The 21,981-nt window shown below is 38.9% G+C and overlaps 1 protein-coding gene across 2 annotated transcripts in view; it reads left to right on the top strand.

The window, feature by feature from the left end:
- PTPN14 (protein tyrosine phosphatase non-receptor type 14) overlaps positions 1-21,981 on the top strand; it is a 110,847-nt gene that overhangs the window by 66,733 nt on the left and 22,133 nt on the right. For both annotated transcript variants that reach the window (XM_041426679.1, XM_041426680.1), the window contains exons 4-12: positions 3,216-3,313; positions 5,477-5,544; positions 8,451-8,521; positions 10,176-10,263; positions 12,694-12,782; positions 14,409-14,496; positions 15,168-15,250; positions 17,589-17,646; positions 20,901-20,979. In XM_041426679.1, the coding sequence (XP_041282613.1) occupies positions 3,216-3,313; positions 5,477-5,544; positions 8,451-8,521; positions 10,176-10,263; positions 12,694-12,782; positions 14,409-14,496; positions 15,168-15,250; positions 17,589-17,646; positions 20,901-20,979 (722 nt within the window). The remainder of the gene's footprint in view (positions 1-3,215; positions 3,314-5,476; positions 5,545-8,450; positions 8,522-10,175; positions 10,264-12,693; positions 12,783-14,408; positions 14,497-15,167; positions 15,251-17,588; positions 17,647-20,900; positions 20,980-21,981) is intronic.

The raw sequence follows: 21,981 nt of genomic DNA, 5'->3' as shown, positions 1-21,981 counted from the left end.
ACTTCCAATGTTTTGTGTGTTGGCTAAATAGAGTTGTGGGAAATGATATCCTTATAATGATGGCTTTGTTCAGACTTGTTGTCCACTCCTATTCCCCTTGGAATTAGCTACAGGCTGGCAAACTGCAGTAGCCTTTATTATATTAAATACACAATGGCTCTGCTAGTAAAGTTTAACCCAAAGACAGCAATGAAGGTGAGAGATTTCAGCTCTGGGCTGACTCGGGTATGATGTGTCTCCTGCCCTGCACTACTCTATGTCAAAATGGCTTTGTGATTAAAGCTTTGTAAATCCTAAATTTTAATTTTTTGTCTTTTATTATTTGGGGGTGCAGATTCCAAACTTTGTTCACTTTTGTTCACTTTTCATAGGCTTTCCCAACTAAACCACCTAATAGAAGGCTTCTGAAATGCATGTTTTTATCTGCTGTCCTGGAACAACCTTCCTCAGTGAATCTATAGCTGAAACATTTTTTAAAAGTTTGATTTCCCTCAAATTATAGATCTACTTTTGCAATCCAAGTGAACAAAGAGCAGTCTCAGCTAGCATAGTGGTATAATAACAGCATTTAATTTAATTTCAGATGGAGGAGCCTCAAATCCCTGACAGAACGTGGGCCAACTGCTCCTCTCCATTGGCTGGGCGGGGAGCCTGACCACAGTTTTGCAGCATGGCTGAGCCATGAATCTGTGGCTGGTGGATTTATTTGAGCCTTCTAGTGGAGCTTCCTCCTCTGCCTTGACACTGGAATTTGCCACCCCAGTCCATGCCTGGGAACACATGTCCCAGTTAATGCTTTATTTGGATGCCATGAAAAGACATGTCAGGGGACTCTTTAGGTGGACATCACTTGTCACTGTCAGTCCAGGGTTAAAGGGGAAGCAGGTACCAACCACAGGTTTCTGCCTCAATCTTCTTCGGGTTATCATGGTAATTCCACTGAAATAGGTGTCAGAGCCACAGCGAGTGATTGTACTTCAATGAGTTTGCCTGTGAGAAGTGACAGCTTTCTCCATGAGCTTTTTTTTCCTGACAGATACACTAGTTAATGTCAGAGCACTAATTGTGTACATCCCTTAAACTCTTGCTGCATGCCAATCTACAATATATAATAAATCCTAAACTCACTAGATGATCTTTAAGGTCCATTCCAACCCAACCCATTCTATGATTCCATAACGTTATAGAATATTCCTAATGAGATTTTTAAATGTGATCTCTTCCTGAAGATCAAGTGAAACACCTGTAAATAGACATCTTTCTCAGATTGTGGGTGCTGTCAGCTGTCTGTGAATGTGTAGCTGTGTGGGTGTGTGTGAGTGTGTGTGTGTGCTCTTTATTTGCCCTAACATTTCTAACATCAGTGTTGGGGGAAGTTTGTAGTGACAGCTTTTGAGAATTCCATATTGTCCAAGGCAGACACTAAGCAATGTTTCCTCCTTGCTTTCATCATATTCCTATGGCAAGTCAAATGGCAACTCAAACCCTACAGCAATGTTTCTCTTGAAAGCCTAGGTCATAATATTTGATACTACAGTAACTGCATTGGCACTGTATTTTGTTGATGCCTACCTGAGTAATCCTTCCTGTGATTTGTCTGTAGTTTTGTGGACACTGTAGTTGAAATCATGGCTCCTCTACAGCTGGTGACATTCTTGACTTCTGTACAGCTAGGATGTCACTGTAAGATTTGACATTGGTTTGAGTCTCATGTAGCCTCTTACCACTGTGTTTGTTTTAACAATAGCCTTCTTTTGGTGGCAGATAGGGATTTTACTCTCCTTGTTAGACTAGAATACATAACTCGTGTGTATGTAGCATGGACCCAAATAGCTGCTTTTGGGATTACAAGTCTTAAAGACCAAATTCATCACTCACCTGCATAGTTGATAAAGCAGCTTAAATCAAGCTTCTGTGAAAGTGTGCATGTTTTCAGGGTTAGGATTTGGTCACTGCAAAGGAGTAGAAAGAAGCTGATTTGTCTCTTGGACCAAGCAAGTGTGAAACCTGGGGCTGAGGCACAGGGCCCAGGCTGAGAAGCTGTATGCTTTTCAGCCTGTCTCTCTCAGTCAAATTTCTAAATCCCCATCAGTTTTAATCTTTATTAGGCTCTGTGAAAGCCAAATCTGAGCATTTTAAATGAGATTATATTTTTCTTATACCTCAACACAAACAGTAATATTTGCAAGCATAGTTAAAGGCAGCGCAGTTCATGTTCTGTGAGTGATGCAGTGGTTCTCCCTTCTTCTGGGACTGGGAAGGTCACTGACACTCTAAAGCAAGGCCAGAATAGCTTCTCTGTCAAGAGGTTCAGAGGTAAGGTCAGATGTGGTTGTAGCTGAGTGCAGTTAGGAGTTTGGTGCCCACAGACTTTGACTGGTCTTCAGTCTCTGCCTTGCAGAGCTTGCAGTCTCTGGGACTGGCTGGCATGCTTGTGTACCAATTCTTTCTATCCCAGTTTATCTCAAGCAAGTATTTCTTAAATCCATGGCATTTTAAGTGGATGCCCTCCACTTTCGGTTTCAGGGGGTGAGCAGGCATGCAGCTGAAGGGTGCAGTAACCTTTGTGCTGCTGTGTCTGCTCACAACCTGAAAAAGCCCTTTCGTTGGTTTTGAGGTTCTTAATTTGGGATCACCCAGGTGTACCCAGGGGTTGGAAGCTTGAGGCTGAGTGCACACACGGACTGTGCTAGAAGCTGCGTTTGCTTGTCTTTGTGTGTTTTAGTCATCCTTACACATGAAAAATGCCAATTAAAAATCTTTTTTATGGGCCATAGTTTAAGGTAAATCAGCAGACCAAAGTGTATAGATAAAATTCTATTTCTTCAATCAAAATGGTGACAATGGATCAAAAACAATAGAAGCAACATGGAAAAGCCCTTTTTTGCATTGGGGATTGCATGGTCTCTATAAAATTTACAAAAGAGGTAATCTTCACAGATGTCCGTCTCTTATGTGATCTGGGGAACCCAAACTAGAACATTTTATTTTCTCTTTCATCCATCTGGAAGCATTGCATAGGTAGGGATCAGATTAGTTTGTTATGGTAATGAGGAGCTTCTGAAGCCAGGTACAGACCTGCTGTTCAACAACCCGACCTGTTTGCAGTGATTTTTTCCTTCCTTTCCACAATCTTTTTTTTTTCCCCTGTAAGAAATGTGCAAGCATATAGATATTATAATTTGTGCTCATTTGTGCTCCTTTTTTTTTTTTAGATATCAGTATTACCTACAGGTGAAAAAGGATGTCCTTGATGGGCGATTGATATCCTCATTTGAGCAGGGAATTCGACTGGCTGGTCTGGCAGTGCAAGGTAGGATGATGTGACCCCATAGCCTTTGTCCAGGAATGTCTCTTTTGGTTTGTTCTTCATATTGGCTGGACACTGAGGCCTTGTATGAGTCCTTCTCACAGCAGCTGGGTTTCCAATTGTTTCCAAAGTGCATGGGTGGACTGTGAGTGGATGAAACACTCACAGCCTCAGGGTGGGAATGAGGGACCACATCACGGTGCTCAACTTTCCTATTTCTAAAATTTATGCAAGCAAATCTCAACAAAACTGCAGTTCTTCTAGCCCTGACCACGGAGTACTTTGCACTACTGAATTTGCTTTACGTTCTCTGGTTTCAAATGCAAATTACATCAAAGAGCACAGCAGCAGCTTTAATTTTACCTTTAATTAAAATCTCATTTTGCTGTATAGTGCTATATGAAGTATTAAAGAACACTTGACCATAATTATGTGAGTTATAAGTTAATAATAAACTACTTCTTACAATATGATTTTTATTCTGAGACTCCTAAGGACATCAATAAAAGTAGGATCATAAAATGTGTATGTGCAGAGGAAGAAGCTCTGTATTTGGATAAAGTATGTTTCAGTCTATCCATAGCTGACTATGAGAACTTAAGGCAGAGTTTCAGCAAGGATGTTCTCTGCATGCTCTCTGATGAGTGGAAATGGGGAAGTATATACATAAATAGCAAACATGAGCATCTGATTCTTGACAATTCAAGGTTCAATAGAGATAAATGCTTTTATGGTCTTTTTTTTAGAGCAGTAGAAATGCTGTGTTTGTATCTTATATCTTTGCTAAAAATTGAAGAGAAAGTGTTTCTTGTCAAATCTTAATGTTTGTCTAATAAAGGGAAATATGTGTATAAGATTCCATAATGAATCTTTTTATTTAGATAAATGAAGATTTTCCAGTGTGTAAGTTAGGTCTGAATAGATACTGAATATGTTTCACTGTGTTTTTGGGGCTTTTTCCTAATTTTGAGAGTGAGTCAGTCCTACTATTCCTGACCTTGTATTACTTCCTTTGTCCTTTGCATGTGATGCAGCCAAAGGTATTTGAAATACTTATTTCTTTTAAACTTGCAGACTGTGTTTCATGCCCATTTTGATTTCTTTCTGTTTATGTTAAAACATAACTCTGAGGTAGAAACAAAATGAAACTGCATTTTTGGCATCCTGCAATATGTGAAATTGTCTAGTAGCTTTGAAAGAATGTTTAGATAAAATGATTTATGGTGGGGATTTCCAGCTCCTATAATATGAGAATCTTGTAGATGGCGTTTGATCCTGTTCAATTAATATAAAATAAAAACCTCCTGGCAAGATACTCTTTTGATATAAGCTGTTGTATATTTAACAGATAGATAAATATAGGCATTGTTTGGGGTTTTTTAATGTAGTTTAGACTTTAGTAAGCATTTCCAAAACTCCACAGTCTCAAGGACATTTAGACAAGAATCCTCAGCCTGACAAATGAGTGAATGTGAGCATGGAGATGAGTATCTTTTAGAATAGATAGAGAAGTGAAGAAGCAGAAAAGTGAGTAGAAAGGTGTGGGCCAGTCAGTTAAACCAACACCGTGCCTGCACTGCTAGGTTGGCTGCAGAAGGATAAACCTTCCCCTATGCTGGTTGTTGACAATTTTTAATAAAACTGACCTTTAACCTTTTTAGGTTAAACCTAAACCTTTACAGGTTTTTAACCTTTATGGGCTGTAAAATTAATATTTTGTTCAGTTGTGTAGAATTGTAGCAGAGTTAGGTTAAATTTTCTTTATTTTTGCCTGTCAGGATTGGAAATGTTGGAGAAGCAAAAGTGTGCACGATTTTTAAGGAGACTGACCAATCCCAGCATTTTTTTAATGGGGGTATGATTTAAGAAGGCTACAGAAAAACAAACTCTTGCACTCCTGATGGATGGTTAAGCATTGCAAATAGTCATTATATTGGGGATCAAAGAAAGAAATTACTTGTTGGCTGTCACTTGATCTCTGTTAATAACACTATTATTTTCAGACCTCCATGTTAAATGCTAAAGTACAAGCAAAAGTCTTTGTGCTGGGCTGTGGCTTCAGAAAGAACTTGCCCACTTGAAATTAAGCATCTGTGCAAAGGTTGAGTGTGGTCTTGACATGTGTGGAAAGTGCCAAAATGAGTAATTGTGGTCTTTTTTTTCCAGCGGATTTTGGAGACTATAATCAGTTTGAATCTCATGACTTCCTCCGAGAATATGTCTTGTTTCCTATGGTGAGTTCCTTATCCCTCTCTTTTGTGAATAATTTCTCCATGACTCAGAGATGGCTTTGTTGATAACAGAGTAAAATCACCAGCAGTGGACTAGTGAAAGCAAAATTTTCTCCTGAAAACTTGATTGCAGCTGAATTTTAATATGCTGTGGAATGGTAGCCCATTTTCAGTTCCTGTTGAGCCTCCACTAGGAACTGGTGCCCACAAAAGAAACAGGCATCTTTGTATCAAACAAGAATTTGCAGCTGTTTTAAAAGGTGTATATTAGCAGTATTATGGTATTAGCAACATGGCATATCAAAGGGATGTAAGAGCTGCTGCTATAGTAAATGTGTCACAGGACAAACCATGCAGCCACTCCTGAGGAGAAGGTGGATTTACATCAGCTGACTATTGCACTCAAGTGAAGCCTGAATCAGGTCTTCTCAAAATGTTCTCCAGGGAACATTTGCTGTAAATTCAGTTTACATTTGGAAACTAGCAAATTACTTGAATGTTTAGGGAAGGAGCTTAGATCACTAATGATGTTGGAAATTTGGTGACAAATGCCAAGCACTTGCAGTCTGTGGCATTGAGATTCTCTGGAAGGATGAATTAGAGAAGAAAAAAACCAAAACAAATGCCTGTTGAAGCTAAGGCTGGCTTTGTCTTAGATGAACAAGTCCATCAGCATAAGTATTTAGTGTAATCTTCATAAATATAAAAGATCATGGAATTCTTTCCAACTGGAAAATTATCTGGAAGCAGGGTGGGATTCGCATGCCCTGAGTGTAGCTGCCTGGAAGTTTAGGCATCTGGTTTCCCTCTGCAGTTAGTGGAGCAGTAGAGGGAGAATGATTCATCTCACTGTAATTTGAAGGCTTGAGAAGCATTTCATCCCTCTTACCCATGCTCTTTGTACAGGAACTGCAGTGGACAGTTCATCTTAAGTCCAAAAAGGTGACATCTGCCTGGTGTCTTGAAGTGGAAGTGTGATTTTCAGCCACTAGATAGTTCAATACAGTCTGAAAAAATCAGAAGGAAGAAGGGAATATGCAGAGATCTGAATATGCTTTGTGTAGAATATACATGTAAAATGTGGCTTCAGTATTAACCTTTCACTAATAAACTTCTGTTATCTTCTCTATAGAGCAGAATTTCTTTGGTTAGCCATCTTATCTATTGATAAGTAGTTGATGATCTTGTGTATAGAAGATGGCGTATGAAGTCATGTATAATACCCTAAATGGGAAAGAAGATGGCTGAAAATATATATGGTGAAAAGTGTTGTTGTCAGGGAGTAATTTTGTAAATGAACTTCTACAAGGTTCTTTCAATACAAAATGAATCATAGAGTGGTTTGGGTTGGAAGGGACCTTAAGGATCCTATAGTTTCAAGCCCCCTGCCGTGAGGAGGGACTCCTCCCACTAGACCAGGTTGCTCAATGCCCCATCCAACCTGGTCTTGAACCGTGCCAGGGATGTGCTGGTACTATTTTACTATTCAGAAAAAACTAGGGGTGGTTTTAGGTCTCTACATGAGCTTTCAGGTGGTTAATTTCTCTGTGGTACAGCAATTTACTCTTTGGGCCCATCTCTTAGAACCTCTGTTTTTGTGTCAGCTGCCTCCATGGTGGTGTGGTCAGCTCTCTTCTGTTTTGCATATTTACCATTGCTTTGTGGTAGTTTGCCTTTCATCCATGCAACTATTGCTAAATTTAAGAAGGTCAGAGGAGTGTCTGCTTCCTACACCTTCAGAAGCCTACTCTTAAATCAACTATTTCTGTAGACATCTCTTTAACTACTTCCCTTTGCTCCTCTGCATATATTTTACTGCAAGTTCAGTAAGAGTGGCGAAGTGCTGCAGATACAAATGAGTCCCTAAGCAGGTTGGAGGATTTGAGTGAATTTGGGGCATAGAAAAAGCCTCCACCATTGCTATAAATTCATTAGTGAAGTGAGCTTGTGGATGAGGGAGGGGCAGCTGCATTTGTGCTGTTTGATCTTGTGAGGCTACAATGTGTGTCAAATGGCATTTCTTCAGCAGCGAAAAGAACAAAGTTATGTACGCAGTACACCCCACAGGTGTGTGGCTGTGCATAGGCATGTACCATGCCATTTTTCATTAGCACGCTACCACTTTCACATTTTTTTGTGGCAGAAGCAAATATCGGAGGGGAGGGCCCCATTGAGCAAGAAGCAGTGTATTTAAGTACATTACATGCAGCCTTAAGGCTTTCTTAAATAAAAGTAAGAACTTTGAGGTTTTGCAAGAAAGTTTTTCAGCTTCCTTTTTTTAGCCTTGAATTTATGAGTAGACTTCCTTTATTAACTTGCTCCCAGTTATTTCAGAATTTTTTCTACTGCACATTATTAAATTTAGAGAGTATAAAAAATTTTGCACAGAAATATGTTGCAAGTGTAAAGTAGGTTTTAATGCATCTTTGAAGAAGTAGCAAAACTTTCAATCTCTATAACATTAGGAAGGGAGTACCTGTATGTTGCAGGGAAAAAAATACTCATGAATTCATTGTCCATGGTCTGTGTATTATTTTGGTTTTTCAAAGGTATATATTATTTTGTAGATTTCCAAATTTTTTAAGGACTTGTTCGGTATTTATCCAGGAAAAGGTCCTTTTTCTATGCTCTATATTCTGTTCTCTATTTTGGAATAATAAGGACCTTACCCCTATTTTTAACAGTATCTCTTTACCCTCTCAAAAGAAGGTAAAAAAAAAAAATCAGAGTTTTGTGTTCTTCTCACATATTTTCAACATCCCATGCTTTGAATTTTCAATGCAGTCAGTGATAGGTTCTCTCTCTGTAACTACAAGTCTTGAACCATCTGCTCTCATAGTTTCTGTCTGCCATTTTATTCTCTCTCTCTTTGGTTGACTAGTTTTTGATGCTGCTTCATGTTCCTACAGGATTGGACCCAGGATGAAGCTGTCCTGGAGGACCTGACTCAGAAGGTTGCTCAGGAGCACCGAACTCACAGGTGAACTTGACATGATGAAGTTTGTGCTATTTAAAAAAAAAAAAAAAATTATCATTGTTCTAGTACTTCCCTGCCTCCCCATGCATTGTTTAAGTCCGCATGCAGTGTTTAACTAGCTTATCTTCATGTTGCTATTAGGCTTTGTGTCACTGGATTTTTAATTAGTCTGTAACAGAATATTATCTGCCTCTTGTAAACACAAAATGGCTGAGGAACTTAATCCCAAATAAACGAGCATTTACACCCTTAAGTTTAATGAGCATGTATAACCCTACTTGTGCTATGCAGTAGACTCCTTTCTCTTTTTCATTTAATTTAAATCCTGATATGAAAGACCCTGTGACTTGATCGGTGGAGATCCGAGGGCCTCTTTCAAGAGGAGGAGGGTACAAATGCTCTCAGTGTAATGGAAATGAAAATAACAGGAATTGGGTTTGAAGTCTCAAGGAGAAGACACAGTATAGTGTTACTAGTTAATGAGCTAGGAGTGTATGCATTAGTACTTTAGTAAAAAAACTTTCTTTGTGAACAAGCGTCTTTCATGTTGTCCAGGTGTTTCAGTGATAGAAGTGTTCAAACCTCTAGAGTGCTGTTATGGGAAAAAATGGCAGTGCCCAGATGTCATATGCAATAGGAATATTATGTGAAGGATGCTGCATTCCCCATTACATGAGAGAAAGTGGTTGTAAAAGGACAAATACCAGTCTGTAAGGCCATTCTCAGTTTTGAGTTTCAATGCAAGCCTAGGCCTTTGATGCAACCAAAGGAATAGCTTCCAAGCCGGCCATGAGCAGGCCTGGTTCTGTTCTCTCCCTGCCATGGGCTGCTTGTGTGATCTTGGTTAACGCACAGACTTGAAAGGAAAGATTTCCCACCTGCTGAGCTCTATAGTGCTATTTCTGCAACACAAAGAGCAGATACTTCCCCTCACTTCAGTGGGTAGATCGTATTCCACCTCCCTTCTCCCAGGTATTTGTCTTTTTCCCATATTTCTGTTTGTAGACTGTGGTAAGGAGGAGTAAAGAGGAGAAAAATTAATAGTGGTCTTTTTTTGGAGCAATCTGAAATCTATTCCAACCTGCTTTTGAGAATTGAAATCTGTTTGAATTCCTGAGCTGTGACAGGAGCATGTGTAGACACATGTGTAAAAGTTTTCAGCTGGTTTGTTCTGTCTTATGAAAGAGAATCTGTTCAACTCTTGGATTTAGTGGCTGTGTTTTTGAACAGCCAACTTGAAAACGTAGGTCTTTCCTTTTAAGTCATTTTAGGAAGCTCCAGTGGTCTTGTATAATATTCAGGCAGATTAGCACTCCTATGGTTCAAGTTGTCCATCCAAAACTATCCACAACCTGATGTTTTAATAAAGCCTGGAGAAGATTTTATGTGTCTGGAAGAAGCTGAGTAATGTGATCAGTTCTGTTTGTTCCTCCTGTCATTTGAACTGTGCTTTGTACCTTAGCTTAGTGATATTTAGTAAAATTTCCCCCCTTGCCGAAAATGATCCTAATGTTGAAAGTTATCTTTGTGTTATGCATTTCTAGGCAGCGTTTCCAAAGCGTCTTCTTAAGTGGTTTGTGAAACTCACTTTTTTTTGCTAGTATTTGTGTGTGTGTAATATTGAACTATTTGCTGCCTTTTGTTAATCTAATTGCAGTGGCATTACAGCAGCAGAGGCTGAGCTAATGTACATCAATGAAGTGGAACGTCTGGATGGGTTTGGACAGGAAATTTTCCCTGTGAAGGTATGTTAGTGTATATTATAAAGGAACCTCTGAATCAAATGATGCAGAACTCTGCAGCAACCTTTGGTCTGCATGCAGGTCGTGTGTCCAAAAGAGAAGGACTTGTTTAACTGCTCCAGAGGGTGAAATGACTGCTATAGTTTGAATGGACATTGCAACATGAGGGTTACTTAGGCCTATAGTGCTGCTTGTCTTCCATGAAAATCCTTGCTAAAGAAGAGGTTGCTATGTTCTAGGGTGTGCTGTCATGGGAATAAGAGATGCTTCTTGTTTTCCTTTCATGTGCTGTCTGTGGGAGAGTGGCCAGGGCAAATGAATCTCAGCTCTGGTCATCTTAACAGGACAGGAAAATGAGACCTTTTTGTGTCTTTGTAAGTTGCTACTTAGCAAGCATTAATTTCACTTTTCCTTAGTTTCCTATATGTGCACAGAGGTCCTCCACACATTTTTAATAAGGGGGAATTTCAGGGATTATTTTGCATTTGCAGTCACTTTCCTTCACTGGAAGTCCCATTCTGCTGTGGATTGTCTGGATGTGTGGCCTTATGGAGTACATGCTGCCATGATAAAGTTGTGCTGAGAAACTGAAAACCACTGTTCCCAACATGACCCGTTTCTTTTTGCTGACCTACCCCGACACCATAAGTGGTGGATTGTGAGTGGTTTTCGTGCTAGTTAAAGATAAATTGGAATTTAAAAACAAATCCAGACTCACACCAAACAAAACGAGCTTCCTGCTGAAGTCAAAATTGATTCTTTGGTGCCAGTCTCAGAATTGGCCTGGTGGGGAGGAGCTGAATGGCAAAAACCTTTCAACCCACCAAAAAAATTTTGGAATGTTTATTGCCAATGAACTAAATGAAAGCTTTCCTCAAATTAATTTGGAATAATGCTGCACACTACTGCAACAGATTTCTGTGTTGGAGGTGCCCTTAGATATTATTGCATGTGTCAGTAAGGTGAGTATGAACAGTGGACTGGGTGCTCTGCAAAATGGCAGGAAGGTGTTAGCCTTGCATCAAGAAGCAGCATGCTGGCTGTGGACACAAACAGAACTGCATTCAAAGGGGAAAACAAAAGGTTTCTCTTTCTTTCCAGGTAGAAAATGTTATTAGAATTACGTGTCTTTCTTTCCATGTGCGTGTTTGTGTGTATACACACACACACACACACACATAAATATATGTACTTGTATGTATACAAATTCATACCTTTTCCCCCAAATATTCCAAATCCTTTTGCCTTGTAAAACTCCCTGTGGCACAAGGCAGAAAAATTTGTTGTCCTTTAATCAGGCTATACTGCTGATTCTCAGGTTGTGGATGAATTGCCAGCCATGGTTGGTTTGCAAAAGGCCTAGCACTCAGTAGTTAAACAGGTGCAGAGACTCCATTGTTGCCTTCTGAGGATCAAGCACAGCCAGGCCAGGAGAACAGCTCTAACCTGGTCTATTAAAATGTAGGGGCACCTGATGGTTTGTACAGCATGTGCAGGCATAGTGCATTGACTTCTCTCATATGCTTTCTTCTAGCCATGCTTTCTAACCACACTCGTGGTGTTAGTGTGATTTCTGTTTACCACTTTCAAGTGTGAATCAATTATGACATATGCAGCTGAGGGGGAACTGTTCCTGCTTGTTGATAAATATAGAAAAACCTCTTTGTCAACAGTATTAAACACTTGTAGCCAAAAAAAAAAAAGGAAAAGGTTTTTTTTTAAGAAAACAGATTGCAAAATGGATGAGGAGGATGCGGTTTTCAAACAGGAGCCTGCCAGAAGACATGAGTAGGTGCAAAAGCAAAAGGACGACTTAGAGTCCAATGGTTTTGCATTGTTTTTATGTGGTATGTGCAGTTGAATATTTAACCCACCAACTGAAAATCAATAGAGGATGTATAGATAGCTGCACAGAGATGAAAGTACGTTTTGGGGTGACATGCTGTGAACTTCTACATGGAGAACTTAAAGGAGGAAGTGTGAAGGGTAGAGCTTTTGAGAGGGATTCCATCTCCAGGTGTGGTGTTCTGAAATCTGTACATGTTTTAACAGATGTCTGGAGAAATACCATGACTGTGAAAGACAGCTATAGCTCTTGGTATTCTTAGCAAATAGGCTCTAGAGAGCTGTAATCACAAAGACAGGGGATATGGCATATTATACAATGATTGCCAGTTTGTGGTCTGCATGGTGTTTGAGAGAGGAGAACTTGGAGGTCATTTATCCTTCTTCTGTTCTCACTAATCAGCACAATGAATCCACTTAAGTGCTAACTGCTCTTAAATAATGAAAATCAGAGTCCAATCAAGCTGCAAAATATAGGTTAGTCCTGCATCCACACTGAAGTGATTCTCTTTGGTACTTCAGCATGCATTCCTATGATCCTTTTGACCAGAGTATTTATTAAATTAAATTTATTATCTTTCTCTGCAGGATAACCATGGAAATGACATACACCTTGGTATTTTCTTCATGGGCATCTTCATAAAAAACAGAATTGGAAGGACGACTGTGATCTATAGGTAAAAATGAGGGTCTTTTGTATTTAAAGTGAGTTTCTTTACAGAGCTGTATGTGTAGGATTTTTTCCTTACTTGCATACGTGACTGTAATAGTGCCAATCCTCTAAGTAAGGAGTAGTAACCTTGCTGTTTTCAGGATTAGTCTCCTGGCCCAAAGAGAGATAAAGAATAATTTCTGATATCTGTGAATGGGTTGGATGGCAAGTTGTAGTAGCCTGTCATGTATCTTGTTCTAGTTTACAAGGCTTTGATCCCTTTTCTTCTCTTGTCTTTATGCCTTCTTCTTTGATGTTTCTGAATGCAAATCTATTAAACCTCACAGCTGGCAGCTTGAGAGCTCAACACTTCTGAAAATCCCATTGCCACATTTAGGTGCCCCACTAAAAAAATGTTGAAGTTTCATATTCTGTGATTTTGAAAATCATGGCTGTGTCACTCTATTGTTTCTTCTGCAGTTTATTTTGGTTAATAAGAATGACTTATCCATTAACTTTCTTTTGTGGGTTTGTTCTGTATGAAGATGTTGCTAGAAGTCTCCATGATTCCAGGGAGGATAGTTTTGCTCTTCTTTGCTACTCTTCTAGTGGGTATTTTTATTACTGTTGCTGTTTACTTGAAGTGGATTTTTGCTAATCCCTGTGATTAGAGTAGGAATTTTGTGCAGCCTCAAAGTTGTGGGTTTTGAGGTGCACTGATTTTCAGTCAGTAGTTAAGGCTTAGATCAGCTGGAATTTTGGGGGGAGGGTTGCCTTAAAAGAGCTTTCATTAGTCAGCTTAAAAAGTGTTAGTGCTCCCTTTTCCCCTTAGCTGATGTTTTGCATATGTAATTTTGAGAAGGAATTAGATAATCCTTTAATTGGGCCAGGTGACAAAAGCAAGAAGTTTCTTTATATGTAGAAATGAGATCTGGTGCTGGGATTCTAACTCTCTGGAAATGTGCACTGCAAGCATCCTGCCATGACATGAAGAGGAATGCATGCTGCAAACAGAACAAACAAGTCCTTTCCATACCCATGGATTGCATGCAATGTACGCAAATGTCTGTCAGCTATTTGTAAGAAGATTATAACTCAGATCTTGGGCAACCTGACAATTACTTGGGGGAAAAAAAAAAGATTGCAAACATAAGGCTAGAGTATTAACATGGTATGCATAGCCTACATAACCAGAGCAAGAATTCTTAAGCAAGAAATCTTAAGCAAGAACCATAATTCTTTAGCAAGAATTAGCACTGAATGAAAGGTGGAAACGGCATTTGGGGAGGAATGACACTTAAAACAAAATAATTCTGTTATGTGTCGCTAAAATCAATCAGTACCAAAATGCCGCAGTTCAGTAAAATGGTTATCATTACAGTATTTTCAATGTGCCTTCTATTGTGGGTCTTCAAATTTGTGGTTTTAAAGAGAGCTTTTTTAAAGAGTGCCTTGGGTTAAGAGCTGAATATCCTTTCACTTTTATCAGAACATGATTTCCTTGCTTTCCTGACCAGGTTTCTTCACCAAAAAGTTACTGAAAATCTTTCCCATAAAATGAGTTTGATGTTGACTAAGGGATTCTTACTGTGTTTGTGAAATGTTTGAATGTATGTGTTGGCAAACTCCAATGCATTTTTTTACTCTGCAGGTGGAATGACATTGGGAATATTGCTCATAACAAGTCTTCAATTGTTCTAGAGTTAATCAACAAAGAAGAGAATGTACTCTTTCACACAGTAAGAAAAAGATCTGATCAGTGTCATCATGAAAGCTACTTATGTAAAAATAGACCTTTAAAACTCCACTTTCCCAAAGAGACTCGCTTGCGTAACACCACCCCCCTCACATTCCTGTTATACTTTATGCAGAAAGAGAAATTAACTTCATTTAGCTCATAATTTCTGTGTTTTCTTCTAAGAGTCCTGAAATGTCCAGTGCTGGGAAGTCTTCAAAAATAAACTGAAGTGCTTTTTGAATAACATAAATACAGCAGCATGAGTAGAAACTGGGCATGAGCTACCATGTGTACACATACTGGAACTCAGAGGGCCATGGTGCTGTTCTGTGCTATTTAAAATCACTCCACATCTCCCTGAGCCAAGGCCAGTACAGAAACTGGACCAGCAAGCTTGAGCCATTTTATTGTTGTGGTCCCCCCGTACCGTGCCTTAGCAGTGAAGTGGCAGTGTGTAAATGCACACCATTGGGTTTCAGTAATCCTGTGCCTTCAGTGCTCCTGAGACCACTAGATGTGTTCTTGGAAGCCAAATTCCATGGTAGACCATGGAATAGGCCATGGTAGTAAATTACCCAGCATTCCTGCAACTAGATTTTTAAAAAGCTTTTGTCACTTCTTGGTAAAAATAACAAAAGAAATTTTTTTCCTATTTTTTTCTCATTTTTAAAGGATGATCTTGAAAATGCCAAATATATTTCACGTCTCTTTGCATCAAGACACAAGTTTTACAAACAGAACAAAATCTGCACAGAGTGAGTACTCTTGCTTCACAGTTGCTTTGGAATTGGTCTGAGTTTTGGTGTGTCTGGTTTCGTTTGGTTTTTGGGATTTTTTTCTTTGTTTTTTTTTTTTTTTTTTCTTTTGGTGGGGGGGGTGTTGGTTTTGGTTTTGGGTTTTTGGTTGGTTTTTTTTTCCTAGTCACGTATGTCAGTTACTCTTCTCCCCTTTCCCTTTTTTTCTGGTTTTCTTTTAACCAACAGCAAGAACAGACAGTTGAGAATGAAATTTCATTCTGAGCCTTGTGAGCTGTGATGCTCCCCATGCACCCAGATCTTACAGGGAGTCTTGAATCAAGGGTCTTGGTGTCTGCTGTTGATAGCCCAGAGTATTAGCCTAAACTGGAGTGAAAGGTGACATAGGTCATCATGTCAAAATGTGGACTGTAGCAGCAGATGCACTGCCCATCCAGCAGCTGAAGGTGCTGGAAAGTGGAGGTTGTCATCTTCTAGTTTGGGCAGGATAATTTATCTGCCTCTTACGCATGCTGAACGAGGGAGGACACCTGGGTGTGTTAATCTGCGTAGCAGTTGTGCTGCGACAACACAGCAGAGATTGTAAATCTAAACCTGAAATCTCCTTTCTCTGATTTGAGCACTTTCTTAGAAACTGGCCTTGAGCTAGTCCTCTCACACAGGTGGATTCCTTCTAACTGAGTAAGGAAATCATTAGGCTTTAGCTTTAATTCAAAAGTCTGTTTCTTAGCTGAGATGTTTCATTTACACCAGCACTCATTTTCAGGTTGAGATAAATGTGGCTTTCAAAAGGTTAGAGTTTTGAGAAATATTCATGGTGTGCTGGGTGTGTATAGCAGAGAACATTAAATTCTTGCAAAACTTATCATGAAGAAGTCTCATCTCTATCAACAACTGTAGTTAGAGCTGGACATCCCATCTCTTCAGCTGGGTAATGCCATCTGTTGGAAAATAAAGCCAAAATGATGAGGGGAAGATTGGAAGGTCTTTCACATGCACACATTATATTAACATATGGTAAGTTAGAGCATAGGAGAGTCCAGTGAGGTGAACTGCTCCGAGTGATCTTTTCACTAATAGGAAAGAGATGTTGGTTAGATCTTACATGTTGCTTACAGTTCCTGGGAGGTGAGTGAAAGAGTGGAAAAGACATTTCTTAGCAGCATATAATGAATTTCGGTAGTCTGATACTAAATTCAATTTTAATGGTTCCAGAGGGATTGAATTCAAAGGGAGCTCATGATTGTTTTCCCTGTGACAGTCAAGAAAGAAAACAAAATACCATAGTGTGTCACCTTGGGATGTTTCCCCTTTGAAGCTGTGTTGGGGTCAACAGAGAGAAGTTTCTGTTACCAGTCACAATCCAGACTGCAGAAGCCATAGCTTTTGATCATGTTTCTTCCTAAACACTGAACCATAAGTATGTGGGTCCTATGAAAGTGTTGTATGTATCAGATTCACAGGCCACTTACAGATATTTGGACTAATAAAGGTAGGGGATGTCACAAAGTCGAAGAGTGAAATAACAAGTTTCAATGTATTTTGGTCATTAGAACTGCTCTCCTGACCATGGTCTCTTGTGGTATAAGGTTGTGTGCTAGAGCTTCAGATATTGATGACAGCATATGCCAATGTGTGTTTTCTAGCCAAATAATTTTCCTGCCCTCTGTGTGAAAATGACAGTTATTTGTTTTCCTGTGTGCCTTTCCTCTAATTGCACATAACATCATTCACCAGATCAGAAACTGTAAGAGGACAAATTCCACCTTTCCTCTCTTCACGTAAGCACTGTATTTCTACCTCCTTTCAACTTGTTTCTTTCCCTTCCTCTTTTTTTTTTTTTTTGGCTCCTACACTCCTTGTTCCTTCCACTCCTTCTGTCTGCTCTAACATTGTATGTGGCTCGGCTAGTATTGTCTAACCAGATGGTTTTTTCCTTTTCTTCCTGATCTGTGTGCATTGCTTTGGAGTGATTGCTATCAATTTCATAAGAGTGTCCTTGTTTTAATGTTCATATTAAGTCACCTGAGACTGTACCTGTCTGCCATGTTCAGTTTTTTTACTTAAGAGACATGTTGAATTCATTTTAAACCAAAATTTTTCTTTCTTGTGTTTCTAAGTGAGCCAAATAGGATAATGATCAAAAGGCATGTATAGTTTGGAATGGGAACATTTCCTGTATTTAAAGGCGTACCTGAATTATTTTCATTTATTCATATATCTGAAAATCTCAATAATGAGCAATATGAACAGATTCTTCACATCTTGTTTTTCCCATTCATTCTTGACTCAGAATTGAGATATTGTGGTTTCTATAATTTTTCTTTTTCCTCCACAGACAATCGAATTCTCCTCCCCCTATCCGACGACGGCCAACCTGGAGTAGGTCATCTTTGGTACGTGCCACTGTGAGGTCTTTAAGAATATCTATACCATTTCTGATGGGATGAGGCATTGTGTAAGATGGACAACTTTCTAAATTTCAAATAAGCCCATTAACTCATTTCTTGTTGCCAATATGACTGAAATGAGTTTCAAGGGTGTGACTGCCCAGATTAACTGGATAATATTGTCACTGAGTAGTAAAAATTACAGTCTTCAAGGCATTATATTTGTATTTGCCCCGCAGAAACTGAGCATCTTTTCTGCTACATTGAGATTATTTCAATATGTAGGGAAAATAATCCTCTAGAAAGAATTTGAAGTGTCTTGTTCTCTGTGCACCAGATCTAGTCACTACAAAATGTTACATTTCACAGTTCTTCAATCCTCATGTTTTTGTATAAAGACTACTTACAATTTAGCAACTTCTTGGGTTAAGACCCTATTTTATGTGTGAAGTTACCTTTAATTTAAGTTAAACTATTAGAATCAGTCAGGATTCTGATTCAGAGTTTTTCTTAAATTGTTTTTATTTCCATTTAACTAATCCCCAGAAACACTATCAATCTGACAAAACTATGTGTTTTTTCCTGAAATGTTTACAAAAAAAAAAAAAAAAATCATGTGTTAGTCTTTTTTTTTTTTTCTCCCGTCCATTCTAAGGAAACTCTTTTTGGATTAAGTTTTAACATCTAGCATGTCAGTATTTTTTAATCTTATTTAACACATTTTGAATTTCTGTAACAGTAGCACTGCTGTTTCCTTGGACAGAGGGCAATATTATCTCGATGCAGGTTGCCAATTTTCATGTGTGATATAAGTTATACCTACTTTGTAGACCTTTCCAGAGTGAAAAGTTTATAACCCTATTGCTGCCTGGCAGAAAGGTGATGTGGGGAAGTGTTTTCTTGACATTTCCCCAAAGTGTGGTTACAGTTTGTGAAAATGTTCCAAAATTAGGCTTAAGCAGGTACTGATTTTAAGATAGGTTTATCCTTGAAAATTTCAACACAGATTATTTTCCTGTGTGTATGTATAGAATCCATTAGACCTAAAAGTTGCACTCTCTGTTTCCCAGGCACTAGCAGGAAAGCTGCTGTCGCTTTCCTCCAGATTTCTTTGTCCTTCCTTTGTTAAGGTGTTTCTAAGGTGTTATGATGCAATGCACAGGCTTTGTATTGCATTCTCTGTAGTATAATTACAATATCTTCGGTATCTATGAGTTAGAACCCTGGAAATGACTGAAAAACTGAAGGTGAAAAAATGAATGGTGCTTTGCATTTTTATGCTACAGCCTCTGTAATATCATGAGGGGGAAAAATGAGCTGCTTTCTAAATTATATATGAAAAATGGAAATCTGCTCTTTCAAAAGAAAAATCAAATCGTGCTGCCAGTTTGTTTTCAGTATAAGCATGCAACATGCTTTAAATCCCCAAAATCTCAGGAAGATCAAGAGGAAGAATGTGGCCTCATCAATTGAAAAGTGCACTGGGCTGCTGACTGCTCACGGTGAACTTTCAGCTGCCTTATTCATAATTGTTCTGCTAACTTGTTGGAACAGTTCTCTTTGTGAGGAAAAAAAAGCCCTCCTGACTGTTGTCTGAACTTCACATACCTTCATACACCTACCTATTCATTTGTCTTGTGTAGCAATAAATCAGTAGGCAGAAATGGGAAGTGAAGTGGAATCTTTGGGGTGAGGCTCTGCCACTTCACTAGGGATCATGTTCTTTACTTTCAGATCAAGACCCTTTATATAGTTTTGGCAATGTTTCTGCTGTCTCTTTTTCCTGTCAGACCACCCAGCAATGTTGGTTTTCCAGAAAAAAACCCTCAGTGTAGGAGATCTTAATATAATGGTATGTTTAATTACCTGATTTTTAAAAAAATCCAAGTCATCATTAATTTGGCTATTGTTGTTCTGCAGACCCCGGGGTTCTCTTTTTTCAAAGGAGGCAGATGGGCCTTAGAAATAAAAATTCCAGATTTCTTGCAGCTACCTTTCATAACATCTATCACAAAGAAAACTGTCTGCTCCAGATGTATGCATTCTTAGTAGAAGTCTCTTTCCTTGCACTTTTCCTCTGCCCTCCATTAGTTAGGCTTTCCAGCATCTCAGTTAATTCCAGCCTCAGCTCCTCTACTAAAATTGTCAACACCAGTCTCCTTGGCCCAGGTTGTTCAGTGAGACTAAGGTTTTATACCTTTGGAAGTAATTCTGTAGCAAAAATACTTCTTGCTGTTTTCCAGCTCAGGCTTAACACACCTATTTTGTATGCAAGAATTCATACCAAGCTCAGTATCTTTGATTCTTATTCCTTCTCACCATTTACATGGAAAATGTAAATCTTACTCCTTCCCCACCCCCTCTTTGCTAGCAAACTTGCAGGGTGCTTATTTGGGGCATGTGCACACAAAGGCAGATTATGTGGAGTTTTTTGCCTTGGGCATCCACAGTATTCCTTAATAGTTTGAATGATGTGAATCAGCCTGAATGAAAAGCCCTTATTCTGCTGCTGAGGAGGACACATTCACGAGACAGGAGTGTCTTCCTTGTCTTTCTACTTACTTCATATATTGAAATATGTTTTCATAAACTTTGCTCAGTGACACCAGACAGGACATTGCAGTTCAGGTGGCAAAGGAGAATTGCAAAACACGTCGGTTTACCAAGGGACAAAGCTGGGGAATATGGCGTCAGCTCTGATTTATTTTCTGTAAATGATCCTGCTGATTTAATGCTGAAATGCCCCCTCTGAGATTTGCGTTAAAAAATTCTTTCAGTGCAGGTTATTGGAGTAAACTCGAATTCATTATCTAAAGAATTCAATGCTTGTGTAATTTACGGAGTTATTTTAAGTCCATATGTGGTCTTATTGTGTGTATAACAGTGTCGTAAGTCCTTGAATTTGTTCCATGTCTGCTTTTGTCCTGATTAGGTATCTGTTTTGTTTGGGTTTAATTCTTCAAGAGCAAGGGCTTTTAATAAAACTGTGAAGAATCTTAAAAGAGCTGAAATTGTGGATGTTGATTTCTGAAGTGGTTGAGCTTAAAGGAATCTTAACTGGTCAGTTTTAGACTCTGTAACAAAATTTAGCAAGCAATATACAAAAAATTATTCTCTGTTCTATAAGGAAGTGCCAAGATGTATTTTTGGCTGGGTAAGAAAGAGCAGTATTCAGTAGAAAGGGCACAGAACCATTTTTGCTGTTTCAGTTGCAAAAATTGTAGCTAATATTTTTTTATTTCCTTGTGCTTTTATTTCAGCCAAGACAACATCCTTTTATACTGCCTCCTATGCATGTCCAGTGTGGAGAACACTACACTGAAACACATAATTCACAAGGTACTTACAGCATATATTTTCCCTTTAATGTACTTCAATTTTATGTGTATGCAAAGAAGCTCCTAAGCCTTATATCTAGATTTATATTGCCATCATGGTCAAATGGGAGCTGCTGCTGCAGGAGAACTAGCAGTTTTATAGTTAATGATGCAGTAAGTCTTCTGTTTGAAGTCCAATTCCAGTTTTCAAATTTCCCTAAAATATCTGCGTGTGACTATATGGGCCTTAAACTTGGTATTCCAGTTCAGTGAACTGAAAAAATAATTTCTAAAGGGAGTATGATGGCTGTACTCAAAGGCAGTGCCAGCTGGGGCCAGGGAGAGAAACTGAGTGAGGGAAAAGGAGACAGCAAAAAGCTTTTGCTGTAGGAGAAATCATAATGTCTTGTCCATGAAACTGTATCTGTGGACAACCTTTTCTACTGATTTTTCACTACCATCTGTCTGCATTGTTAGCCTTACAGACACAAGGAGGGTTAACTATTTTCACGCCCATGTTTGACAAATAAATTCTTCAAGAGGTTGTGCCAGGTTACTTTGATCAAGTCTGGGAATGGAGCCCAGCCCCTAAACAGCTTGAGTCTCACACCCTTAACCACCCCACCTTTTGGGATACACGTAGCCAGGTCTGTTAGGCTGCTGTTCTTTGCAATTCATGAGAGGTACAGCTGAAGTACTCTCACCAGCAGAGGAACTCTCAATCATACCTGTTAGTGTTTTAGGTTGTGGGGTCCGACTATTTTTAAGGCAGAATTTGGTAAGTTTTGAAAGAAGCCATTTAGTAGAGTTCCTTACATACAGTAGATTTGAATTAGTGGCTACTACTCTTCTGCTGTGAAGAATATTCTCAATTTCAGAAGAATTGTAAAATTCTCTTAGTTTTACAACAGACTTTTCTACATTTTCAAAGAACTAGCTGATTTCATAGTTTGGGAGTACTAGTTACTCTTCTCTTACAAGATTTTCAACAGGGACAGACTTGCAGTAAAGTTGAGATCCAGGA

Source organism: Onychostruthus taczanowskii, unplaced genomic scaffold (genome assembly GCF_017590055.1).
Source record: "Onychostruthus taczanowskii isolate IOZ18803 unplaced genomic scaffold, ASM1759005v1 scaffold93, whole genome shotgun sequence".
Taxonomy (NCBI): domain Eukaryota; kingdom Metazoa; phylum Chordata; class Aves; order Passeriformes; family Passeridae; genus Onychostruthus; species Onychostruthus taczanowskii.
The sequence above is the reverse complement of the archived record's forward strand: the minus strand, read 5'-3'. Positions and strand labels throughout refer to the sequence as shown.